The sequence below is a fragment of the Marmota flaviventris genome, chromosome 10 (assembly GCF_047511675.1).
Source record: "Marmota flaviventris isolate mMarFla1 chromosome 10, mMarFla1.hap1, whole genome shotgun sequence".
Taxonomy (NCBI): Eukaryota; Metazoa; Chordata; class Mammalia; order Rodentia; family Sciuridae; genus Marmota; species Marmota flaviventris.
This window is the reverse complement of record NC_092507.1, coordinates 113,151,106-113,175,392: the sequence shown is the minus strand read 5'-3', so window position 1 is coordinate 113,175,392 and position 24,287 is coordinate 113,151,106. Positions and strand designations below refer to the sequence as shown.

The 24,287-nt window shown below is 41.0% G+C and overlaps 1 protein-coding gene across 1 annotated transcript; it reads left to right on the top strand.

The window, feature by feature from the left end:
- Nucleotides 1–3,211: 3,211 nt before the first annotated feature.
- Pcp4l1 (Purkinje cell protein 4 like 1) lies at nt 3,212–22,991 on the top strand. Its single transcript, XM_027950797.2, has 3 exons — nt 3,212–3,437; nt 21,048–21,102; nt 21,694–22,991. Exons 1-3 carry the CDS (start codon nt 3,429–3,431, stop codon nt 21,834–21,836), a joined length of 207 nt encoding a protein of 68 aa, XP_027806598.1. The 5' UTR covers nt 3,212–3,428; the 3' UTR covers nt 21,837–22,991.
- Nucleotides 22,992–24,287: the final 1,296 nt, after the last annotated feature.

Sequence of the window (24,287 nt, the reverse complement as noted above, 5' to 3'; positions counted from 1 at the left end):
AATATTCTTATTCTTCAGGTATTATTGATTCCTTATGCCATATGTCTCCTGATACTGTGCCTTTTCTTCTATTACCATCATTACAGTCACCTGGCTCTTGCGTTTTATACAACTGCAGTATACCCATCTTAGTTCTACCTGCTTTTAGTCTTTCTCTTGTAGATCAGTGCTCTTTTCTCTGCAAGAATAATATAGAAATTCTATTTGTATGAAGGCTATGTTTAATTTTCTTATTTTGATATCCAGGACCTTTACATATCTCCTGAATCAACTTGATCATAGAACTGTCTTCTTTCATTCTTTCTCTTATTATTACTCAGATGCCAGGAAGACATATCTTTTCTTCCTTCCTTTCTCTTTCCTCCACTTGCCTATATTTTGCTCTTTCTTTAAGGCCCAACCTATCATTTTCCCCAGGAATCTTTTGATTCTTTTGGTTCTATCTGATGTCTTCCTTCTTTGAACAATACTATTTATTATCATACTATTTAGTATTGTGGCATACTTGAACATGTAATCATCTATAGCAGGGATTGGCAATTTGTGGTCTGTGAGCCAAATCCAGCTTGCTGTATATAAACTAAGAATGGTTTTACACTAAAATTTAAAAATAAAGATATTTTGTAGCATATGCAAATTATATAAAATTTAAACTTTAGTGCTCACAAATACAGTTTTATTGAACATAGCCATACCTATTTGTTTACATATTGTTCAGGCTTCTTTCAAGCTATCATAGGAGAGTTAAGTAGTCTCCACAGAACATATACTGCCTGCAAAACCTAAAATAATTATCATTTGATTGTTATAGGGAAAGCTTGCTGATCCCTGATATAAGGTCTTGAATTCTCTTTAGAATATTTTCATAGCTGTTTAAAAACTTCAGAAAGGTCTGTTTCATTAAAGGCAATCTTTTCAATGCTAATTAGCTGTTCATTAGAAAGGGGGGAAGCCAGAGGAGTAGGCTGGTTAGAAATTTAGTAACTCAGGCAACGGGATTCCCATTGGAAAGTGAGAGTCGAGGATCTAAGGTGGATGACAGAAAAGAGGTCATCTTTTTTTCCCAATCTTTTTTGTTTCCAACCAGGCAGAGAAAGTGTAAAAACACAGAGGGTCTAACTAGAGAAAGGTCTATTTGTGGTCTGAAACTGATCTGAAAGTGGTTGCTGACTGAGGCTCTCATGATTGTTATAATAGTTGGTTGTGGTAGCACACGCCTATAATAATCACAGCAACTGAGGAGGCTGAGGCAGAAGGATTGGAAGTTTGAGGTCATCTTGGGCCACTTGGCAAGAACATTCCTCAAAATAAAAAGGGCTAGGGATGGAGCTCAGTGGTAGAGCGCCCCTGGATACCATCCCTGGAACTGCAACAAACCAACACACCACCAAAAGATTTTAACTGCTAAAGCTGAAAATATTTAGTCTTGGCTGACTAAAGCTGTAAGTAAGGTTTTACAATGCCCAGAATCATAGGCATGAGAATTTAAAGGATTTTAAAAGAAAAAATGAAAGCTAGATAGACAAGCAGGAATTACACCTTTTACCTAGATGTTCTATTTCTTTTCTTCCTTAATCATCTTTTTCTTAAAAACTATACAGCCTAGTAATTATTTAGTAAACTTCCATATTATTTGGAAATAATCTATATAGATTGGATTGTGGGCTTCATCTTTCACATCTGTTCCTTATGCTCTGGGAGAGACCACTCTGTTAGCTTTTGTATTTAGATATCTACCACCCCAATGGTAGGTTGCTACCTGAATTGCAGGGGAAACAAGCTGGCCTCTAAGAGACAAGACTTACATGTTTTAGTGACAACAATAGGTTCAAGGTGTGTCTTGGGTTTTTTGTTTGTTTTTGTATTGTTTGTTTTTTGGTTTTGGTGTTGGGTATCCACACCAGAGGTGCTCTACCACTCAGCTACATCCCAGCCCTTTTTACTTTTCTATTTAAGAGGAGGAAAAATTTATTTGGGGCTCACAGTTTCAGAGATCTTAGTCTATTGAAAGGCTAACTCCATTCCTGGGGTCTCAAGGTGAGGCACAACATCACAGCAAAAGGGTGTGGTGGAGGAAAGCAGCTGGGAACATGGCAGTAGGAAGCAGAGAGCTTACTTTTCATTTGGAGACAGGGTCTCACTAAATTGTAGAGGCTGGCCTTGAATTTGAGATCCTCCTGCATCAGCTGTCTTGGTCACTGGGATTACAGGTGTGCACCATTACCACTGGCAGTGTGTGTTTTTGTTTTTTTAAACAGCTTCATAGTTCTGGGTGTGGTGGTGCTTGCCTGTAATCCCAGCGGCTCCGAAGCCTGAGGCAGGAGGATTGCACATTCAAAACCAGCCTCAGCAAACTCAGTGAGGCCCCCAAGAAACTCAGGGAGACCCCTGTCTCTAAATAAAATATGAAAAAGGGCTGGGGATATGGCTCAATGGTTAAACCCCTGGGTTCAGTTTCCAGCACCAAAAAAAAAAAAAAAAAGCCTCATAGTCATGACACAATAGAGGCTAAGAGTAACTTGTTAGATTGAGCTGGGGGGAAAAAGTGCAGTTGTAAATTAACAGGAAGAGCTCATTATCTATTCAAGTGAACCTGGAAGATCAACATTCTGTTGGAAAGATTTTGTTTTGTTTAGCCTCCTGTAGGAAATAGGATTAATGAATCCTAAAATGTCTCCCAACTCCTAAGATTTATGATCTTCCACGTCAAATAGGCACTTCCCAATTTTCCTGTTCTTTGCTTCAGAGCATTGAACATTGTTCATTTGCTCCAGTCTGTCTGTCTGTCTGTCTCTCCAGACTGCCACCTTACTATTCAATTTTAACCTGCCACATCTTAGTTTCGCCCCTTTAATTCACTGGTTCCTGTTTCCCTCGTGCCTTCTTGATTTTCTCCCAGTTCTTCTTTCATTTCTTTCTCAAACACACTCTTTCTTCCCTCTTCCTCCTTCCTTTCATTCTACCTCTCCTTCATTGCTCTCGGTACTTCGTTTTTTATGTTCTCATCCCCCGACGGCCTCCCCCTCCTTCCCGCTCACCGTCTGTCCTACCCTAGTTTGGAAATGCAGCAAAGCTCTGAGTCTGACACTATTGGATGCAAGGGGCTGTCACTCTTCCGCAGGGGGCCCTCCTATTGGTCAGGCTGGAGGCGGGTACCGAAGCTGACTATAAAAAGTGGGGTCGGCGGAGGCGCGCGGAGAGGCTCTGACAGGACAGGGTCGAAGGGGGATCTCTGGCGGGAAGCTGAACGCTGAGAACAAGGGGTGCAGGCGCTGAAGCAGCGGATCTCCGCGTTTACTCTTTTCTCCTAGTCAGCCGGAGTCTCTGCCTTAGATCCCGGCAACTCTCGGCCGCTGTCCACACATCCCCGAGGGCCCTTCGCCTCACCTGCGCGTGCCGCGCCTGGCGCTCCTAGTCCCGCTGCCGCGATGAGCGAGGTGAGCGGCGCGGCCAGGCCCACCGCGCTCCGGGAGAGGGCTGCAGCGGGGAGGAGACTGCGGCTTGGGGTCCCAGGGAGGTGAGGGAGAGTGCGACACCTCGGAGATTCTCTGGGGTTTCCATTGCCCCTCTGGGAAAGCTCCCACCTCTGGGCACTGGATTGGATAAGGGAAGGCTTTAAATCTGCCAACTGTGGGTGCCGCTTTTGAGGTGATTTGAATTGGCCATAGAGGGAGGGGACTCTGCTATCGGGTGATAAACCATCTCCTCGGGGTACTGCCCTCTGCATCTGTTACTGTTCTGAGGTTATTCAGGCTCCTCCTGACCCCTCACTTCACCTATGTCCTTGTCTCCTAGGGTTGTATTACTCCTATATTCCTCATGTAGCAACCAACAAGATTTCCATCCCTGGGATGATCACTTTCCCTCTTTTAGGAAGGTGGCATCTTTCACTCATTGTCAGGAATGTTGGAGGGACCATTTCTGACGTTCACAAGCCTTGTAGTGGATGCATGTCCAGTTCCATGGGAGATGTCCCCTTCAAGAGTGGACCTCCTTCTACAATGCTTGTTACATCTATCTTCGAATGGGCTCTATGATGTTCATTGGAGCCAGGTCCAGTCCTTTAACTGATCTACTCTTTTCAAATAACACTATCCATGGTGGGATAGTCAAAGCAAGACTTTGGAAAGACCCCTCCCATTGTCTGACTGTATTTGTAATCTCTTATCCAGGCAGTCTCATATCCTGAAAAAAGGTACCAAGCAAAGTTGTCTGGATAAGTAACATCACAAGCTTGCTTTCTGCAGTCCTCTTCCTAGCATACAGATCCTTCCTAGCATACAGATTGTGTTCAATCCAGCTTCTCAACTATCTGTCAGACCCTAGCTCTATTACTTAGCTATGTGGCCTTAGGTAAATTACACAAATTTTCTGAGCTTTGACTTTTTATCTGTCAAATGGGGATAATACAGGTTGTTCTCTGATTAAATGAGACTAAATGGTATAATCAAAGTATACATTATCTATCACAGAGTAGGCACTCAATGTATGTTAGCTATTATCTGTGTGTGTATGTGTGTGTGTTTGTGTGTTCATTTGTCTCTGTTTTCAGTTATAGTATTATAGAAAACTAGCACAAGAATTCCCAAGGATATCATCTTAGTGAAGGTCTCTGGGGCCCAGGTCCCAGTTTAGATACAAAAGATGAAGATTTTCAGTAGGAGCTCTGCTGGCTCCTACTAAAATTTGTCACCTAGGGAGCCAATTAGTGCCAACTGCTATGTTGTCTTGGTTGCCATGTCCACTAAGTTTATCCTGGAAAATTCAGCTTGTATGGGGGGGCTTAAGAAGAAACAAAGTGGTTTTTAGTCCCTCAGCTGGTTATGACTGTGACTATGGCAGTCCTTCAGAAAGAAAAGGAAAAAATGGATCAACCTTCTCTCCCCTTGATTTTTTTCAGCTCTAACATGAGCAGAGAGATTTTCTTTGCTCTATTTTCACTGAGGTCTAAGGTTCAAACCACTCCTTCCCACCCCAGTGTTTCTAAATATGAGTTTTAATCCAGTCCGTCCCCTGGGAGTTTATCTGAAGGCTATGCCAACTTGAAGATTTGTGTTTGCTTATGCTTTGGGGGAGAAGCGAATGGCCCTTCTGTAGGACACACTATAAGGGCTAGCATTTATAGTGGCATTTGGTGAAGTGACAAAGCTGTTTTGTAACAAAGAAAACAATTTGGCTCTTGCTAGGGGAAATAAAGTCTTGAGGCTCTTCTTGATAGTAAGCCTTGGCTATCCCCAATGAAGGGGCTCCCAGAGTAATGAGAGTAGGATTCTTGGATAGGGACTAATTCAGTGTATACAAGACTGGCTAGCCTCCTAGATGTCAGAGCAAACTGGTTCTAACTAGCCATTTAGCTATACATGCTTGCCTCCTAATACAGAGCTAAGCCTGACTACAGGGATGAGTATTTATAATATCTTGAAGCAGCCACCTGGGTGTACACAGAGACCAGTTGTCTTTAAACCATATACCCTAGGGATCTCTGCTTCCCTAGAGGCAAAGACCCAGCCTGTTTTCTTCCTTTTATAAAATCTATGATGAAAAGCGGAAGTGTTGCCCAGAGCTCTGGAGCCCCAGGGAGACTCCAGCTTCATTTCTATCAACCCAGCCCCATGGGTTTCCTCTTTCAGGCTGAAGTGCCCAGGCCAGGAAAGTTCTGTGTACCCTGGATATTATGTAAGTTTCACCTCCCCCATCTGCTTATTTTCTTGCTTTAGAGAAACTGCATGATATTGAGAGAATTTGGAATGTCTTCAAGAGATTCCCATGTCAACTAAAGAATAAAAACTGGGAAGGAATCTCCAGACTTAGAGCAACTAACAGTGTAGGGATTCTGTTGGGGTTACCGGATCTCTAGCTCTGCTTTGCCTTGGTGGCTTTTTGCTGTTACTCAGTACTGCAGCAGAGCATTTCCTTGTAAATGTGTGTACTCATGCACAGAGGAGCTACAGGGACTCATCTCCAGCTTGTCTACATTCACAGCTGCAAGCAGGACTTGATTGCTGTGAATCACAGTCTGTCTCTTATAGTTTAATAACTTTACCCTAGTTTCAGTGAAGGATGAGAAGAGGAGATGCATTTGGTCCCAAAGGGCTCTTTTCTATAATCCCTTTCATACAGTGTAGCTGGTTGCTTAAAAGTAGAATTGCAGGTTCTTCTGTGATCCTGTTGCATTCTTCATCTGTAAGAAACCTTGTGGGAAGAATCCCTTGGTCCAGCAATCATTCTGCTGAAAAGGGAGTCATGGATTACTAGTGACAATCCTCTGGGTGTCTGTCCTGTGTTTTGGCTGGCAGGGGCAAGGGACAGATCAACTAGATCATTAGTGGAAGGCTTTTACTTTCTCATTTATTCTTCTTCTTGCTATCTTCTGGGAATGAGATGTCACACTTTGGGGATCACATTCTTTTTCCTTTGCACATCTGTCTGAATGTGCAACCTCCCTGACAATGGATGTTAGGTCAGAGTGATAATTCTGTTATATCTTCTGTGAGTCAGTTGTTAGGAAACCTAGTAGGGATTTGGAAGAGATCCAAGTTTCTCTCTCTCATTTATTTTATTTATTATTATAGTGGTATTAAATATATAAAATAAGGACTGGCTACTTTTTATTGATAATGCCTTTTATCTCTGGAAATATCTTTCTTCCAAAGTAAGGAAACTAGAACTTGGGTTTTAAGCTTGCTTACCTTTTTCTTGGCCATCAATTTAGGTTGTTGCTTTAGCTGGTTTAGCTGCTTGAGCAGGAGCTTCTACTTGGTAGAAATGGATGACTTTTTTATCCTGTGACCTGGAAATATAGATGACTTTCTCCCAAGTGGCAGCTGTGATCAATTATCCCTTAGAATGTGAACAGCATCCCCTTTTTCCCTTGGTACTGGGGATGTAACCCGGGAGTATTTTATCACTGATTTACATCACCAGCTCTTTTTTTTTTAAAGAATTTTTTAGTTATAGATGGACACAATATCTTTATTTTGTTTATTTATTTTTATGTGGTGCTGGGGATTGAACCCACTGGCTTACATGTACGAGGCAAGTACTCTGCCACTGAGCCACAACCCCAGCCCCATCCCTAGCTCTTTTTAATTTTTATTTTGAGATTAGATCTCACTAAATTGCTGAGGGCCTTGCTAAATTACTGAGTCTGCCCTTGAATTTGCCATCCTCCTGTCTCAGCCTCCTGAGACAGGAATTATAGGTGTGTGCCACCATGCCCAGTGGTGTCTCCAGCCCTTTTAATTTTGAAGCAGGATCTTGCTGAATTGCTCAGTCTTGTCTTGAACTTGCAACCCTCCTATTCCAGTCTCCCAAGTCATTGGGATTATAGGAGTATATCACCATGCCTGGTGCAGAATGTCAAGTTTCTGGGTGCAGGCAACTGTAAATAATATGGCTGGAGTCCAAATACACAGACCTAATATATCTTTCATGACTTAATTGATGAATGTGATAGAGATCAGGTTACTTGTGCAGAAGGAAAAGATGGATCAATAATTGTCTCTTCGAGGTAGTGGTTCTGTGAATGCCTCCCTCCTTTTTTTTTTTTTTTTCTTTTTAAAATGGTCTTTCATAAGTCTGATTTATTATGGAAAAAGAGAAACTAAATTTTGCAAAAAATTAAAGATAGAACATTAGATATATTATTTTCCACCAAGATAATCTCAAATAAAATATCAAAACATTTTAGTGATGCCAGGCAAGGTGGCTCATGTCTGTAATCCCAGCGGCCATGGAGGCTGAGGTGAGAAGATTTCGAGTTCAAAACAGCCTCAGCAACTTACTGAGGCCCTAAGCAACTCAGTGAGACCCTGTCTCTAAGTAAAATACAAAAAGGGTTGGGGATGTGACTCAGTGGTTGAGTGCCCCTGAGTTCAATCCCTGGTACCAAAATAAATAAATAAATAAACAAATAAATAAATAATGAAATTTAGTGATATAATTTAAAATTCGTTAAAGAGATATTTTCATTTGGTCCATTATTCTCATTTAAAAGGTGAGGAAACTGATACCCAAACTTATCAAAGTTTACGCAGGACTAGAATTGAAACTAGGGCACAGTACAACTGCCTTCTTATCCCAAAAGAACTTTCCTTTGGACCTCTTTAACTTGTTACTCAAATGAATATAGAATCATTTAATTTACATTAAGGTTTTTTAAATATATTTTTTAGTTGTAAATGGACACAATACCTTTATTTTATTTATTTTTATGTGGTGCTGAGGATTGAACCCAGTACCTCACTAGGTGAGCATCTACCACTGAGCCATGAACGTGTTAAAGATGCATTTTATAAGAAATGCAAGCAGTTGTGGTTTAATAAACATTAAGAAAGAAAATAGAGATGAGAGACCTATAGGGGATAACATTTATCAATTGGGCACATTTTGATAGATGCCTAGTCACTTTAAAAATGGGTACGTTGAAGCTGGAGATGTAGCTTAGTGGTAATGCTTGTCTGGCATGTAAGAGGCCCTGGGTTCAATTCTAGAACAGAAAGAAAAAACAAAGGTTGCATTGAATATACTGGAGTGAAGTAGCTAAACTGATAGGGATGAATGAAAAAGGAAGTCTAGAGGCCATCTTTTAATAGCTTTTTTTTTGACAGGGGGTAAAAGAGTTTTTTTGTTTGTTTGTTTGTTTTGTTTTGTTTTACTGGGGATTGAACTCAGTGCCACTTAGCCATTGAGCCACATCTCCAATTTTGTATTTTATTTCAGACAGATTCTCACTGAGTTGCTTAGTGCCTTGCCATTGCTGAGGCTGGCTTTGAATTTACAATCCTCCTGCCTCAGCCTTCTGAGCTGCTGGAATTACAGGCCTGTGCCACCACACCCAGCTTTTCATAGCTTTTAAATTCCTTCCTTCCTTCCTTCCTTCCTTCCTTCCTTCCTTCCTTCCTTCCTTCCTTCCTTCCTTCCTTCCTTCCTCTCTTTCATTTCATACTGAGGATTGAACATAGGGATACTTTATCACTGATCTACATCCCCCATCCTTTTTATTTATTTGAGACAGGATCTCACTAAGTTACTGAGAGTCTCACTAAATTGCTCAAACTGGCCTTGAACTTGTGCCTCTTACCTCAGCCTCAAAGTTGATGAGAGTATAGGTGTGGGCTACCACACCCAGCCATAGGTTCTTAGTTTTTGATGTCCATCATTGATTCACTTAATTACTTAATTATAGGGTATCAAGAACCAGAAGGAGAAGCTTTCTTTTTGAAATCTAGCACACTATTATGAAAGCAGTTCTCTTAATTGTGTGTGTGTATGTGTCGGTTGCTGGGGATCAAACCCAAGGCTTCACACTTGTTAGGCAAGCATTCTACCACTGAGCTATAGCCCTCTTACTTTTATTTGACTTGGAGAACCCAGTGCAGAAAAACAGGGTATATAAGTAAAATTAGTACACTTGACAACCAAACAGGCTGTATATACTCTCTGTGTACTCCGTTTTCCTTTATTTGGCCAATTGACTTCCAAGAAAGGAGTACAAAGCCCTCCAGAGGGAGAAAGTAAGAAGAGGTGGGGAGGAAAGATTGTATTAGACTGTAAGTGATGTATGTAATGAAAGCCTATTGGGATTCCAAAATTCGAAGTGCATGGTTTTCTAAATCCATACTCCAGACCTGCTGCTCATAATGGTTTGACTTGCCTCAGAAATATTTCAGTTGCAAGAGTAAGCGAAGTCAGAAGCAGATTCAAACTACTTTTTGCAAAAAGTCTGTATCCCTTAAAAGTGCTTTTATACAAGTGTTTAGAAACCTAGACCTTGTTAATTTCTCCACACTGATCAGGCTCACCAAATCCTGATTGTCTACATCCCTCTGGGCTGACTCCTGAAGGCATGTCCACCTAGGTTTCCCAACCCCCACCTGGGGAAAAGAGGTGCCATTTACCATTCTGTTGTCCTTGGTGCTGCTTTCCTCCCACACAAAGCCCTCCAGCTGAGTGTTTGCCTTGTAGGCTGTGGGGGGATTAATGCATTTATTTTAGGACATTAACACCAGGGGTGGGATGCACATTGAAGATTATAGTAATAAGGGATGCTTTGGCACTACTCTCTCCCCCATTTCTTATCCCCCAGTATGGGGTAAAGGCACAGCTCCAAGCCATGTGCAAAGTATCACAAATAACCACTCATTAAATTGTGGCAGCCCATGCTGGGGGGATTGGGCTGGGGTTGTTGACTCACTGCATACCATGAGCTGGCATGGATAAGGAATTCTGCCTCTGACTTCAGTGGGGGTACTTCTATTCCAGGAAATGGGGTAGGGTGGCTAAGGGAAGAGGGACAAACCAGGGGCTTGGGAGTTAGAACTGTTTCAGTTCTATTATTTTCTTGGGAAATCACCAAGATGTAGGGCATCTGGGTTATATTCCATATACTAGGGGAGGATTGTGTATCTGTGGAACCTGGAGTAAGGATTCCTAATTCTTTTTCTGTTATTATCTTGAGGGTGACCTTGAGCAAGTTTCTGACACTGTTTGAGGACTGCAGCTGGTTGCTGCACTGAAAGAATTGAAACAGTTCCAACAATGCTCCAAAAACAGCAGTCTAGGGTCATCCAGGGGCACCAGGGGATCCCAGATGCCTCTATAAGTTCCTTTAGCAGTGACTTTCATTTAACATTGTAGAATAATATGTCAACAGGGATAAAAGAGTCCCTGGGAAGCTGTGGGGTAGAAAACCTCTTTGTAATCATTTGGAAGTATCCACTAACTCTTGTTCTGCTTCACTTCTTGCATCTCTAGAGCAAGTAGGGATTTTATGAAGCTTAGGATTTAAGTCCATACAAAAGCAAGAAAAGGGCCTTTTTAAGGCTCATATTTAGAATTTTTAGGATTCAAACTCTTTTAAGGTTCTCTGCCCTGGCCTGTAGGACATAAGGATTCTGAGTAACTGTACTTTTTTTTTTTTTTTAATTTTTTTCTTTCTTTTAAATAAATATTTATTTATTTTTAGTTGTAGTTGTAAACAATACTTTTATATTTTTTATATGTGGTGCTGAGGATCTAACCCAGGGCCTCGCACGTGCTAGGTGAGCGTTCTACCACTGAGCTACAACCCCAGCCCCCCTGTACTTATTTGTACCCAAGAGCCTGGCCCAGGGACCCTGCCTGGCTACTAGCTGGCTGTATTTGGCTACCCACCAGCTTACAAAATAAGCAAAAAAATGGAAAAAGGAAAAATGTGTTTTATGCAGTTTGATCAAATTGGGGAAAATCTTCAAAGCTGGCTTCGATTAAAACTTATCATCCTGTCAATTTGACTCTGGTTATTTTGAAGCAACAAGCGTGTAGCCTAACCTCTTCCCCTGAGAGGCAACAGTACTGCCAGTAACATATTCATCTAAACTGCCAGTGATCGTGGCAGTATCAGTATGTGTTCATCATGTGTTTTCATTTGCACAGCATCCAAACTATGTTATGCAAGAGTACAGGGTATAGTTGACCCAGGTATAACAAAGTGAACCCTGTTCCTGTTTATTGCTGCTCTTAACAATCTGTGATCCCTCTTTAAAGAGTTCCATGATTTAAAGAGTACAGGGAAAACTGGGTGGTTTACCCTCCCCAAGATTAATTTTAACCCACTGCTTGGAGCAGGCAGGGGTAATGTTATCTTCCCTCTTCTGGTGACAATGGTTGCTGTGGTAACACCATTAAAGAGGAAAGCAACAAAGGAAGAAAGAAATGCAGCAGGAGGAGGGAGCAGGGTGCATCAGGCCTAGAGTTATAGGGTGACTGTTTTCCCATTAGTGGCAGCAGGGAAATAACACCTGAGATGCTCTTTTGACTATCTGTAGGTGCTTTGCCAAGACAATACTAACCTGTGGGGCAAGGAACAGACTTACATAATCATCTTTGTGATACTAGAGAGGACAAAAGTTGTGTTTTTTTTTTTGTTTGTTTGTTTGTTTTTGTTTTTTTTAAAGAGAGAGAGGAGGGAGAGAGAGAGAGAGAGAGAGAGAGAGAGAGAGAGAGAGAGAGAGAGAGAATTTTTTAATATTTATTTTTTAGTTTTCAGCAACACAACATCTTTGTATGTGGTGCTGAGGATCGAACCTGGGCCGCACACATGCCAGGCGAGTGCGCTACCGCTTGAGCCACATCCCCAGCCCAGGACAAAAGTTCTTGATCAAAGAGATATGATTTATTTGCTTCTAAGCACTAATCTCTGTCTTCTATAACTGAAGAAGAAGAAGAAGAAGAAGAAGAAGAGAGAGAGAAAAGAAAAAAGTGTCTATGAGCTTCCAAAGGTTTAGAGCCATTCTTAGCATTTTGGAGGACAGGACAGATACTGGGAAGATAGGAGATTGTTTTTCTTGGGATTAGTTTAGAGTAAAAGATCATTTAGTAAGGTCCTTTGGTTGCAGAATAAATCCCAAGGACCCTTAGAGCAATCCCAGCTATTCAGCACCATTTAGTAAAGGTCTACTCTGTGGTAACTCTACTTTCTTGTTGTTGTTCCCTGGGATTGAACCCAGGTGTGTTCTACCACTGACAGCCCTTTTTATTTTACATCTCCAGCCTTATTTATTTATTTATTTATTTAGGGTACCAGGGATTGAACTCAGGGACACTCAACCACTGATCCACATCCCTAGCCCTATTTCATATTTTATTTAGAGACAGGGTCTCACTGAGTTGCTTCATTTTTTTTGCTAAGGATGGCTTTGAACTTATGATCCTCCCTCCTCCCTTTTCAGCCTCCCATGCTGCTGGAATTATGGGCAAGTACCACCATGCCTGACTCCTTTTTATTTTTTATTCTGAGACAGGGTCTTATTAAATTTCTTAGGGCCTTGCTAAGCTGCTGAGGCTGGCCTCAAACTTGTGATCCTCTTGCCCTGGCCTGCCAGTCTCCAGGACTATAGCTGTAATGTTAGTGCACCTGGTGGTAACTCTACTCTTTTTGTTTTGTTTTGTTTTCAAGTTGCTGAGGTTGACCTAAAACTTGCAATCCTCCTGCCTCAACCTCCAGAGTCGCTAGCAATACAGATATTTGCCACCATGCCCTGCTAACTCCATTCTTGATCCCAGTACTTTAACTGTGCAGTACCCCCAGTAACTTGACCTGGACTGTTTGTTTGTTTTTCCTTCCTATATTGGGGATTGAACCTAGGACCTTGCATATGCTAAGCATAGAGCTATTCTTACATTTAATCCAGGGTTATATTACTTCAGAATAATAACTATTTTAATACACTCTAGGCACTTTATATATTTTTCCTCTACTATTTTCACCTTTTAAAATAGATATTATCTCTCTTCTGCAAATAATCAATCTGAGCACAGCAAGGCTTACTAATTTATCCAATGTCACACAATTATAAGTGGCAGAGCTGGGATTTGAACAAATAGTCTATGCAGCTGTAGGATATGAATTGTGATCTATTTGACTGCACTGACATTCCAGAAATTTAAAGTCTGAGAAAATATTAATTCATATAAACAAATATCTATTGAATACCTTACCATGTACAAGATATGGGTTGTAGTTTTTATAGGTGGCACACAAATAAATAAAATATATGGACTGTGCTTTCAATGAAATGAAGTCTGGAGGGGTGCTGAAGGTAGGGAAGGAGAAATAAGACATAATAATTAGAGAGAGGAGGAGGGGAGAACCAGGATGGGTACTAGGGAATGAAACTGACCAAATTGTTATTATGTGCACATATAAATAAGTGACAAACCCACTATTATGTATAATTATAATGCATCAATTTAAAAAATACAATTACTAGCCAGGTGCAATGGTGCATGCCTATAATCCTAGGGACTATGGAGGCTGAGGCATGAGAATTGCAAGCTTAAGGCCAGCTGCAACCACTTAGTGAGGCCCTAAGCAATTTAGCAAGACCCTGTCTCAAAATGAAAAATGAAAAAGGAATGGGGTCTTTTTTTACAGGTAATATGAATTCTACTTTCTAAGAAGACCTTCCTTTCACCCTCAGCACTTTTTCAGGTATATATGCTAAAGGGAAGAAAAGCAAGGACCTGGCTTCTTTTTTTTTTTTTTTTTTTTTTTGGTATGGGGGATTGAAGCCAGGAGCACATGGTATTGAGCCCCATCCCCAGCTCTTTTCATTTTTTATCTTGAAATGGGGTCTCGCTAAGTTGCTGAGGTCCTCACTAAATTGCTGAGGCTGGCCTCGAATTTGCAATCCTCCTGCCTCAGCCTTTGAAGTCACTGGGATTATAAGTGTGAGCTACCAAGCCCGGCTAAGACCTGGCTTCTGATACCTTCCCCACAACCTCTGAACTAGCCACAGAGTGGATGCCCAGAGCAGTGATCTGGGATAGAAATGCCATTCTGTGCCATTCAATATGATAGCCACTAACCACATATTGCTATTTAACTTAAATCTTATGTAATAAAATAAAATTATAAATTTTATTTCTCAATTGCACTAGCTCCATTTTAAAGTACACGATAGCCACATGTGCCTGGTGGATATCATAATAGTGCAGATATAAAAGCTTTCTAGCACTGTAGAAAGTTACAGTAAAAGGGTCTGCAAACTTTTTCTTTAATGGGCTAGAAAGTAAATATTTTTGACTTTGTGGAACTATGTTCTCAACTCTACTGCTGTAGTGCCAAAGCAGCCATATGTAATATGTGAACAAGTAGGCATAGCTGCATTCCAATAAACTTTATTTACAATAACAGGTTGCAGACCCAATTTGGCCTGTGAGTTGTGGTTTGTCAGTCTCTGAATTGGATAGTGCTGGTATAAAGTATAATTTGGTATAAAGTAATAGGTACAGATGAGATCATCTAGGAAGTAATAGGTAGAGATGAGATCATCTAGGAAGAGAGAACAGAAGAGGACTTATCCCAAATCTTGAGAATCTCTAACCCTTAAATGTTGGACAGAAGTATCCAGAAAGGTAGGAGAAAATCCAGGAAAAACTAGGATATCTCAGAAGCCAGGCAAGGAGTATGTGTTAAGGAAGGGGGAGTAGTCAAGAGTCTACTCAAATGGAGCTGAAACTTTTGCATTCGATTTAGTATCATGGAAAATACTGGTTATTTAAAGGAGAGTCATTAGTTGAGCATGGTGTCCACTTTAATCCCAGTGACTGGGCAGTCTGAGAGGCAGGAGAATCACAAGTTAGAGGTCAGCCTGGGCAATTTTATGAGACCATGTCTCAAAGTGAAAGATAAAAAGCACTGGGCATGGTGGTGCATGTCTGTAATCCTAGCAGTTTGAGAGGTTGAGGCAGAAGGATCTGAAGTTGGAGGACAGTGTTGGCATCCTAGTGAGCTCCTCAACAACTTAAAGAGAAACTCTCTCAAAAAATAAAAAGGACTAGGGATATAACCCAGTGATAGAGCACCCCATATTCAATCCTCAGTACTACAATAAATAAATAAATAGTACTGGGGATGTAGCTCAGTAGTAGAATGCCCCTAGTTTCAATCCCTAGTACTGGTGAAAAAAATCTGAATACAAATTTTCCCCACTCCACAATCTAGGGCCTATGCACATGCTAGGCAAGCACTCTACCACTGAACTATATCTTTTTTTTTTTTTTAAGTTGTTGATGGACCTTTATTTTTATTTATTTGTCTGTGGTGCCGAGAATCGAACCCAGCACCTCATGCATGCCGGGCAAATGTGCTAACAATGAGCCACAACCCCAGCCCCTGAACTATATCTTTAACCCTTGATTCAAGTTCTTTGTCAGATATGTAATTTGTAAATATTTTCTTCCTGTCTATAGCTTGTCCCTTCATTCTTTTAGGAGTGTCTAAGAGTGGTTCTTAATTTTTCAATTTATAATTTTTTTCTTTTATGAGTTGTGTATTTGGTGTATCTAAGAAATTTTTACCTACTCCAAGGTTGCAAATATTTTTTTTCCCTAAAAGTTTTATAGTTTAAGGTGTTTTTTTTTGTTTTTTTTTTTTGGTATTAGGAATTGAACCCTAGGAACAGTTAACCACTGAGCCACATCCTCATCTTTTGTATTTTATTTGGAGACAGGGTCTCATTGAGTTTTTAGGACCTTACTAAGTTGCTGAAGCTGGCTTTGAACTTGAGATCCTCCTGCCTCAGCCTCCTGAGCCACCAGGATTACAAGCATGTGCCACTATGCCCAGCTAGTTTAAGGTTTTATATCTATTTTGAGTTAATTTTTGTATAAGATTCAAGGTATGGCTTGAGGTGGGCCTTTTTTTGTTTTGTTTGTTTTATTCTGCATATGGCTGCTCAATCATTTTAGCACTATTTGTTGAAAAGATCTCCTTAACCTTTTAATATTGTTGTTCCCCAAGTCTGAGTCCTAGACCTGCTTCTTTTTATTCTAATGGTACTCAAAAAGGAATTCAGATTGAGAAAGGGTTTTTCCTTTTTTCTTAAAGAGGGGGAGAAGCTTTATATATAAGAAAGTGAAGATCAAGATTCCTGGGGAGGAGGGGATAGGATCTAGAACGCAGATGGAACAACAAGATCTCATTTGAATGTTAATAAATGTCCTAGGAGGAGGTGGACAGGGCAAATGTATAGTATAGTGCTTCCTTTTTTTTTTAGAAGTGGGAGTAAATCAAAAAGGTCAATACTCTTGGAGGACATACTAGAGAATAAAGGATGTTGCTGTATTATGTTCCTTTCTATAGTTTTAAAGCCTAAAAGGGTGGTGTAGAGGGGAATACTCCTAAGATGTTGGGCTTTACCTCCTTCTTCCCTACGAGAAAGGAGAGCCTGTAATTTTGAGTTGAAGAAGATACAAACTTTGAGTTGAAGAAGGTACAAAAGCATACTCATGGAGAACTGGCAACTACTGCCTAGATGATGGAATGGAACATTGGTATACATCAGATCCCAAGGTGAGCAGGAAAGGGATACAGGAAGGTAGGCAAGGAAAGAAACTAAGGCCCTCTAGGGAAAGGCAAGTGTTGATGGGCCTCACTGTTGCTAATTAGTGTTTGGTAAGTATTAAGAAGTAAGAAACATTTAGTCCTGTGTGGGCAATGAGGCTGAACTGAACCAAGCTCCAAGCTCACTAGAAGCTTGTAATAATAGGTTTTAATGTAAGCAAGGGAGTCATGTGAAATGGAAAGCAATGGGATGATACTATATGTAGAGTTTTCAGATGCTGCAGGGGTAGGATTTTGCCCTGTGAGTGAAGAACTTACACATAAGCTAGGACTGTCCCCTAGGGGTCAGCCTAGTATGTGTAAGGAGGCCCACAGAGCAAACATCAGGGTTAGAGCAGTCATCTGTCAGGTATGGTGTGGGATTAAGTTTTCACATAACACATAAGATTGCTCCATAATGGGAGAACAGGACTCAGTTCTTTATGTTCTCTGTGTCGTGTATATGAAGAAAGTGTTGAGGACTGGGGATTGAGAAGCCAGGCCTTGTGTTCAGCTGCCTGACTGTGGGAATGGAATAAAACCATGATTCTTAAGACTCCTTTCTATCTGGGAATTGCTTTGCTGAGTGGGAGAATTTGTGTAGTCAGATCAATCTCACACACAACATCCTCCTCAAGTGTGCACACATTGACCCATGCTTTTGGTTGGAGATCTTCAGAAAGAGTGTAGCATAATGTTCAAGAACCTGGACTCTTAAGCCAGACTACCTGAGTTCAAATCTTGGTTTTGTAACTTCTTAGCTCTATGACCTTAGGCAAGAAAATTAACATCTTTTGACCTCAGTTTCCTAATCAGTGAAATGAGAATAATAACAATATCTATTTTATGAGACTGTTAAAAATGATTCAGTGTGTTTTAAAAGTGCACAGAAAGTGATGAGCACAAAGTATTATACATGTGATCATTAGTAAAATAAGTGAGGTAATGTTCTAAACTCCTTGATTTTTACCAGTTTCTCTACTTGGATTCCCTAAGGAGAAGGAAGGACTTGCTAAACCATTTCACTGTTGTTATTTCTGATCAGAAAAGCCTAATATTAGAAGAAGTGGAATAGCACTGAGAATATAATGGAATATAATCTGTATCTGCCTGGAATGAGGGATTGAGAGGATGGGAAATACTGATCTGTATAGTTTTTGTGAGTTAGCATCACTCCTCCAGAGGTGTGAGTTTTTTTTAAAAGGTACTCTTACAAACAGTGTGGTTTCTGGTTTATGCAGAGTGGACTTCCATGCCTCCTTAGTTTACCTGAAGTATGGCTAGTCTGATGGCCTGTACATGGACATACCAGAGAACCTCAATTTATCTAAAATTACAGAATTTCTGGAAAATGAATAGGAAAGTTGAGGCAAAGTCTAGGAATTAATGAAGGAATGAGTACCATATAAGTGGTGAGAGGCAACCTCAGCAAGTTGCAAACAACTAAAGCCAGTGTCTACAGTGGCTATTTTGAGAACTGACTAGAGAAAATGGAGGGAGGAGGAGAAGGAGGTAGAAGCTCTAGCACCCTGCTTTTCAACAGAAGGTGTAAGGGGCATTCTGAGCATTAGGAGTTTTCTTCTCCTTACAACACACTTTTCTGTCCTCCCCAGTGGAGACCCTTGCTCTTTCATAAATTTAATGCAAATGGATCTGGGATTCCTGGAAAGCCAGATGGCAACTGAGCCACTGTTTCATTCCAGGGATAGAAATCTCAGGAGAGGCTCAGGAAGTGGGGCAGCTGGCAGGGAAAGTGGCAGGCTGGGTGGTTCAATCTTGACACTCTTGATTAAAGAATTCTCAAGGTCAGCTGATATAAGAAAATTTGAGGAAACAGCCACCTGAGAAGAGATATTTAGAATGGGAATCCAGATTTTTTTCCTTCAAAGGGGAGGGGTGGGAAGAGGGAGAAGAGTTGATGGATTAAGGCAACAGGTTTAGAGTCTAACGGATAATGGTTAAAGCAAAAATCAGAGAGACAGGGATTTTCTGATAATAGAGAAAGGAGGATTTGAAGTTAGTGATCATAGAACTATAGAACTTGCCTCTTGACCCCTGACCCTCTTGTCTGGACAATTGGCTGTTATCCTATTACTGCACATCCATCTATGTCATATTTTTTCAGTGTGGACTAAACTTTTTTAAAAATTTTTTATTCTTTTTAGTTATACATGACAATAGAATGTATTTTGATATATATCATTACATACATGGAGTATAACTTCCCATTTTTGTGGTTGTACATGATGTGGAGTCACACTGGTGAACATAGGAAATTTATGTCCCATTTTCATTCTACTGTCTTTCCTGTCCCATCCCCGTCCCCCACCCCCAGCCTGTGAACTTCCACTCCCCCCACCCCTATGCCTATTGTGATTCAGCATCCACATATCAGACAGAACATTTGGCCTTTAGTTTTTTGGATTAACCTCTTTTGGGGGGCTATAGACATCCCTTTATTTTATTTATTTATTTTTTAAATATTTATTTTTTTAGGTGTAGTTGGACACAACACAATGCCTTTATTTTTATGTGGTGCTGAGGATCGAACCTGGGTCCCGCCCGTGCTTAGCGAGCGCTCTACCACTGAGCCATAATCCCAGCCCTATACAACCCTTTATTAAAATTTTGTTTTGAGACACTGAGTTGCCCAGACTGACCTTAAACTTGTGATCTTTCTACCTCATCCTCTGGAGCAGCTGGGATTACAGGTGTGTGCCACTATGCTTAGCTTACTTTTCTCTCTGAAATTTCTTCACTAAAATTTCTCTTGTCAATGTCACAGTGATCACCACAAAGAAAGACTCAGTGGTCAATCTCAGTCTTCATCTTATTTGGCTTACTGAGAATTTGGCATAGTTAAGCACTCTCTTTTTCCTGAAATATTTTCTTCACATGGTTTCCACTTTACTATAATCTCTTGGCTTCTTTCCTACCTTACTTCTTTTCAGTTCTCTTTGCTAATTTTTGTTCATTCTGCAACTCTAATCACTGGAATGCCCCAGGATTTGATCCTTTATCTTCTCTAACTAAACTTACTCCTTTGGTGATCTCATTCAGTCTCATGACTTTAAATCCATCCATATGTTAATAACTCTCTAGCTTATATCTCCAGCCCAGACTCTACATTTAAACTCATCTTGAATATACATTGCTTATAAAAACATCTCCTGGATAATTAATAGACATCTCAAACTTGTTCAAAAACAAACTGGTGATCCTCTCATTAAAACCTGTTCCTTTTTCTGGCTTCTCCATCTCAGAAAATGGCAACTCCATGTTTTTCAGTCCTCAGGCCAATATTTTGAAGTTATCCCTGACTTTTCTCTATCACAATGCCACTTAGTCAACAATTCACGTTGGTCATAAGTTGAAAATACACCCAAGACCAACTACTTGCCACCTCTATTGTCAGCATACTGATTCAAGCTACCGTCATCTCTTGCTTGGTTTTCTGCAATAACCTCCTAACAGGCATGTCTGCTTCCTCCCTCATGCCCCTTTTGTGTCAGTTGAAGGTCTCCAATGGCTTCCCATCTCACTTGTGGTAAAAGTCAAACTCCCTAAAATGACTCCCAAGGCACTACATCATCTGCTTCCAGCCCCAGTTAGCTCTGACTTCATCTCCATCTATTTCCCACCTTCCTCCTCCCTCTCTCCTCTTCAGCTACACTGGTCTCTTGCTATTTCTCAAATAGGCTAATCATGCTTCCACTCCAGCACCCTTGGAAGCTCTTGCCATTGATAAAATAAACTTTACTCCCTCATCTCCTTCAGCCCTTTGCTCAAATGCCATCTTGCAAGTGACTTTTCTTGATGACTCTATGTCAAACTGTTCTCTATTCTCCCCCAGCATTCATTATCTTTCTTCTCTGCCTTTTCCCTATAAATCTTACCACCACCCAACATCATCATTATTTATTTATTTGTTGGAGTATATTCTTAAACAAACTCCATAAGGGCAGGGTTTCTTTGTTTGTTTTGTCCTCTGTGATTTCTGTAGCACCAATAAATATTCATTTGATAAATTTTTTGATAATTTTTCTTCTGTTCTTAATCTTAAGACCTACTTCTTCCAGAGACTAAGGGAATGCAGCAGAGCTTAGGTATACCAAAGTGATCTAAAGGGATGGTACCTTAATACTTCCATGAATATCTGATATCCTGATTTTTTTTCCAGCTTAACACCAAAACATCTCCAGGAAGCAACCAGGCGTCTGGCCCAGAAGAGAAAGGTGAGTGGGGTTGGGCTAGGCCATTTGTAGAGCTAGTGAAGGTGGGAACATGAAGACAAGTAGAGCTGCAAATCTGGAAGCACCTAAGGCCAGATGTCAATGGAATAAAAATGTGAAAAAATGGGCCAAAGGACTATATTAGAACTACTATCATCTATAGGCTTCTTTCTACTTTTTACTAAGAAGTAAACCTATCAGTATTTCCTCTTTGATTTTGGAAACTAGGTCAGAAGTTGTTGGGGAGGCAGGAGAAATATCAGTCTCTGTCTCCAATGGAAATTGAGGAAAAACTGGGGAAAGTGAATGCATTTTGGGACTTGAACTGTAGAATTGAGGAATAAGTGATGATAGAAGACATTTGTCGTTTGGTTCAAAAACAGCAAAGCTTCAGTAACTATTGCTGACTCCCAGACTTAGTACCTTGACTCAAACTTCTTGGAGAATCATCAGGCATTCATAGTCCTAGAAAAGACTGGGGTCTACCCCAAAGAGTGTAGCACAAAATGGACCTTACCCACTATATTTGGAGCTTGGAAGAAAAGGCTAGAATAAGCAGGTTAATTCATTAATGTATCTCCCAACTTTCCACAGGGAAAGCTGGCAGTGTCAAGAAGTCTGAGGAGGAGGAGGAAATTGACATTGATCTGACAGCACCGGAAACAGAGAAGGCTGCCCTCGCCATTCAGGGCAAGTTCCGACGATTCCAGAAAAGGAAAAAGGATCCCAGCTCCTGAATGGCTAGCCTAGCCCTTCACCCTGCTACCTTCTTTCCCTTTCTCTGTAGCCCTGACTCCCATGTATCTTGTCCCTCTATCCCTCTGGCCTCTCACTGAGGCAGGTTCAACCTTTAAATATTTTTTTCTCTGACCCTCTTGAGACATCACAGCAGGAGAGATACAGGGACACAGAGAAGACAAAGATTTCAATTGGCAGCCACTTGCCAAAGGGTGGATCAGTTTCTCCTTGGGCTCAGGCTCTCTCATTAATGCCTATGCTTGCCTTGTGGGGTTGGAAAACAAGAGGCTTTGAAGTAGAATGGACCCCACCCCTCAATGATATGGGAAGGAGGAAAAAAACTTCAGAGTAGGGTGTCCAAGGGTACGTGTATGCACTGTTCTGCCAGTTGTAACATTCATACTTAAAGTAACATTTCTTTCCCGTTCAGATTATTCTGCACCAACACCTCCAATCTCCCTCCTATGATCAAAGCCACAATGGGAACTTGAGCTTCCCTTTCTCTCCTGGTGGCCCTAAATCAAACAGCTTACTACATTAGTGCATGCTGAGTAGATTAGTTTCAAGGAAGGGAGACTGGGAGTGGTAGAGGCATGGAAAAGTTTCCTTCATCTTTCAGTCTAAGACCACAAAAGGCACAGGCAGAAGAGGTCCTAAGGAGCCATAGGCAGGGGAATGAGGAGGAGGGTGTATTAGAGAGGAAAGAAAAGTGAAGAAGGGGAAGTCTCTGAAGCTACAAGTTATTGTCAGTAAAAGTGTACTACCTGAAGAAATTCTCTTTCTTCCCAGTCTCTAGAAAACACTGTTTCATTCCCTGTTCTCTTGGGGCTTTGCTAACCTGCCTACCTCTAACCCCCCAACTCTAGACATCCCCAGAAGCCACAAGAGGCATGTGACCCTTGTAGTTCCCCCTTGCCCCACTGTGGAGTCAGGGCAGAAATGAAATAGCCACTCTATGTGATTTTAGCATGTTTAATAATTGTAACAACAACGATAATAAAAAGGCCTCAAGTTGGGGCCATTTAACTCTATTAGTGTTTTTGTCTTGGAGGAATGTGAACTTAAGCCTGAGCTGGACCCAGGGAGAATGGTAGAGCAACTGCATGGATTACATGGTGGTACAGAAACCAACACTGGCTGAATAGTTTTCAGGGTGAAGCCAGTCCTGCCTTCCTTCTCCTGACCTTGCCCTCACCTTGATGTGCCTCCCACATTGTGTCTGCTGCTTTCACCACCCACAGTGTGCACCTGCAGGGAGTTCATCTTCCTGTACTCCTGCCAGTCAAGAGCAAACTTGGTAATTATCACTCTGAAAACAAAACTAGTCTTCCTTGCTCCCTATCCCCAAATGACCTATCCTGCTTGTTCTTCCTCCCACATTCTCCCTTCTTCTGCCAGTGTTTATCAAACTTAAGGGAAGGTAGCAATGATTACGGTCACTAGAGAGCACCAGTGTTACACAGAAGAGTTCAAATCACAAATGAAGTAAAATGACTATACATTGAAACCAGAAATCAAATGATTAAAGATTGAGATAGGGTTTTGTTAAGTTGCCCAGGCTAGCCTGGAACTTGTGAACCTCCTGTCTCAGCCTCCTGAGCGGCTGAGATTTACAGGCATGCATCACTATGTCTAGTTCATCTCAACTATTTTTTATCTATCCAGTTCAGTGGTATTGAATACATTCACAATGTTGTACCACCTTCACTACTATCTCCATAGTACTTTTCATCTTGTAAAACTGAAACGTTTCAACAATAACTCCCTATTCTCTTTCTTACCAGTCTCTAGAAAACACTGTCTCATTCCCTGTCTCTAAGATTTCCCCTTACTTCTTAGTATTTATACTTCCCTTCTTGATTCAAGAATATAGAAGTCAAAACCAAATAGCAAGCCAGGCATGGTGGCACATGCCTGACGTACCAATGACTTGGGAAACAGAGGCAGAAAGATTGCAAGTTTCAGGTCAGCTTAAACAACTTAGACCCGGTCTCAAAATAAATAAAAAGGTCTGGGGATGTAGGTCCGTGGTAGAGCACCCTGGGGTTTAATCCCCAGAACTGCAGAACAACAACAACATATAGCAGGTATGAATAAGAAACAAAGGACAATATCACTGGAATGCAAACTTTACCCCAAAGTATATCCATGCCTACCAGGCATATGGCATTTTAGGAGAATTAAAGAGTGATTCATGGGAAGGCCATATGTAAAAGGCGGTACCTCCCTCCTCCTGATGCTAGAGAAAAGGAAGTTTTACTGTTATATTTGGACTATGTTCTGAGGGCAGTATAGTAATGATAGTGGCCTTTAGTTCCAGCCTCTTAGGCAAATACGAGAATAACTTTATTGCTACACCTTGTGTATTCCAGCATATTCTAGTAAAATAGGAGTATTTCCTGTTCCCTTATCCCATGGATGAGATGAGAATTGACTGGTGCTGTACTTTA

Bases quoted from the DNA above. Each gene is read 5' to 3' on its own strand.
- Pcp4l1 (XM_027950797.2), top strand. The intron at 21,103-21,693 runs GTGAGTGGGGTT...AACTTTCCACAG, and splicing joins GTCTGGCCCAGAAGAGAAAG to GGAAAGCTGGCAGTGTCAAG.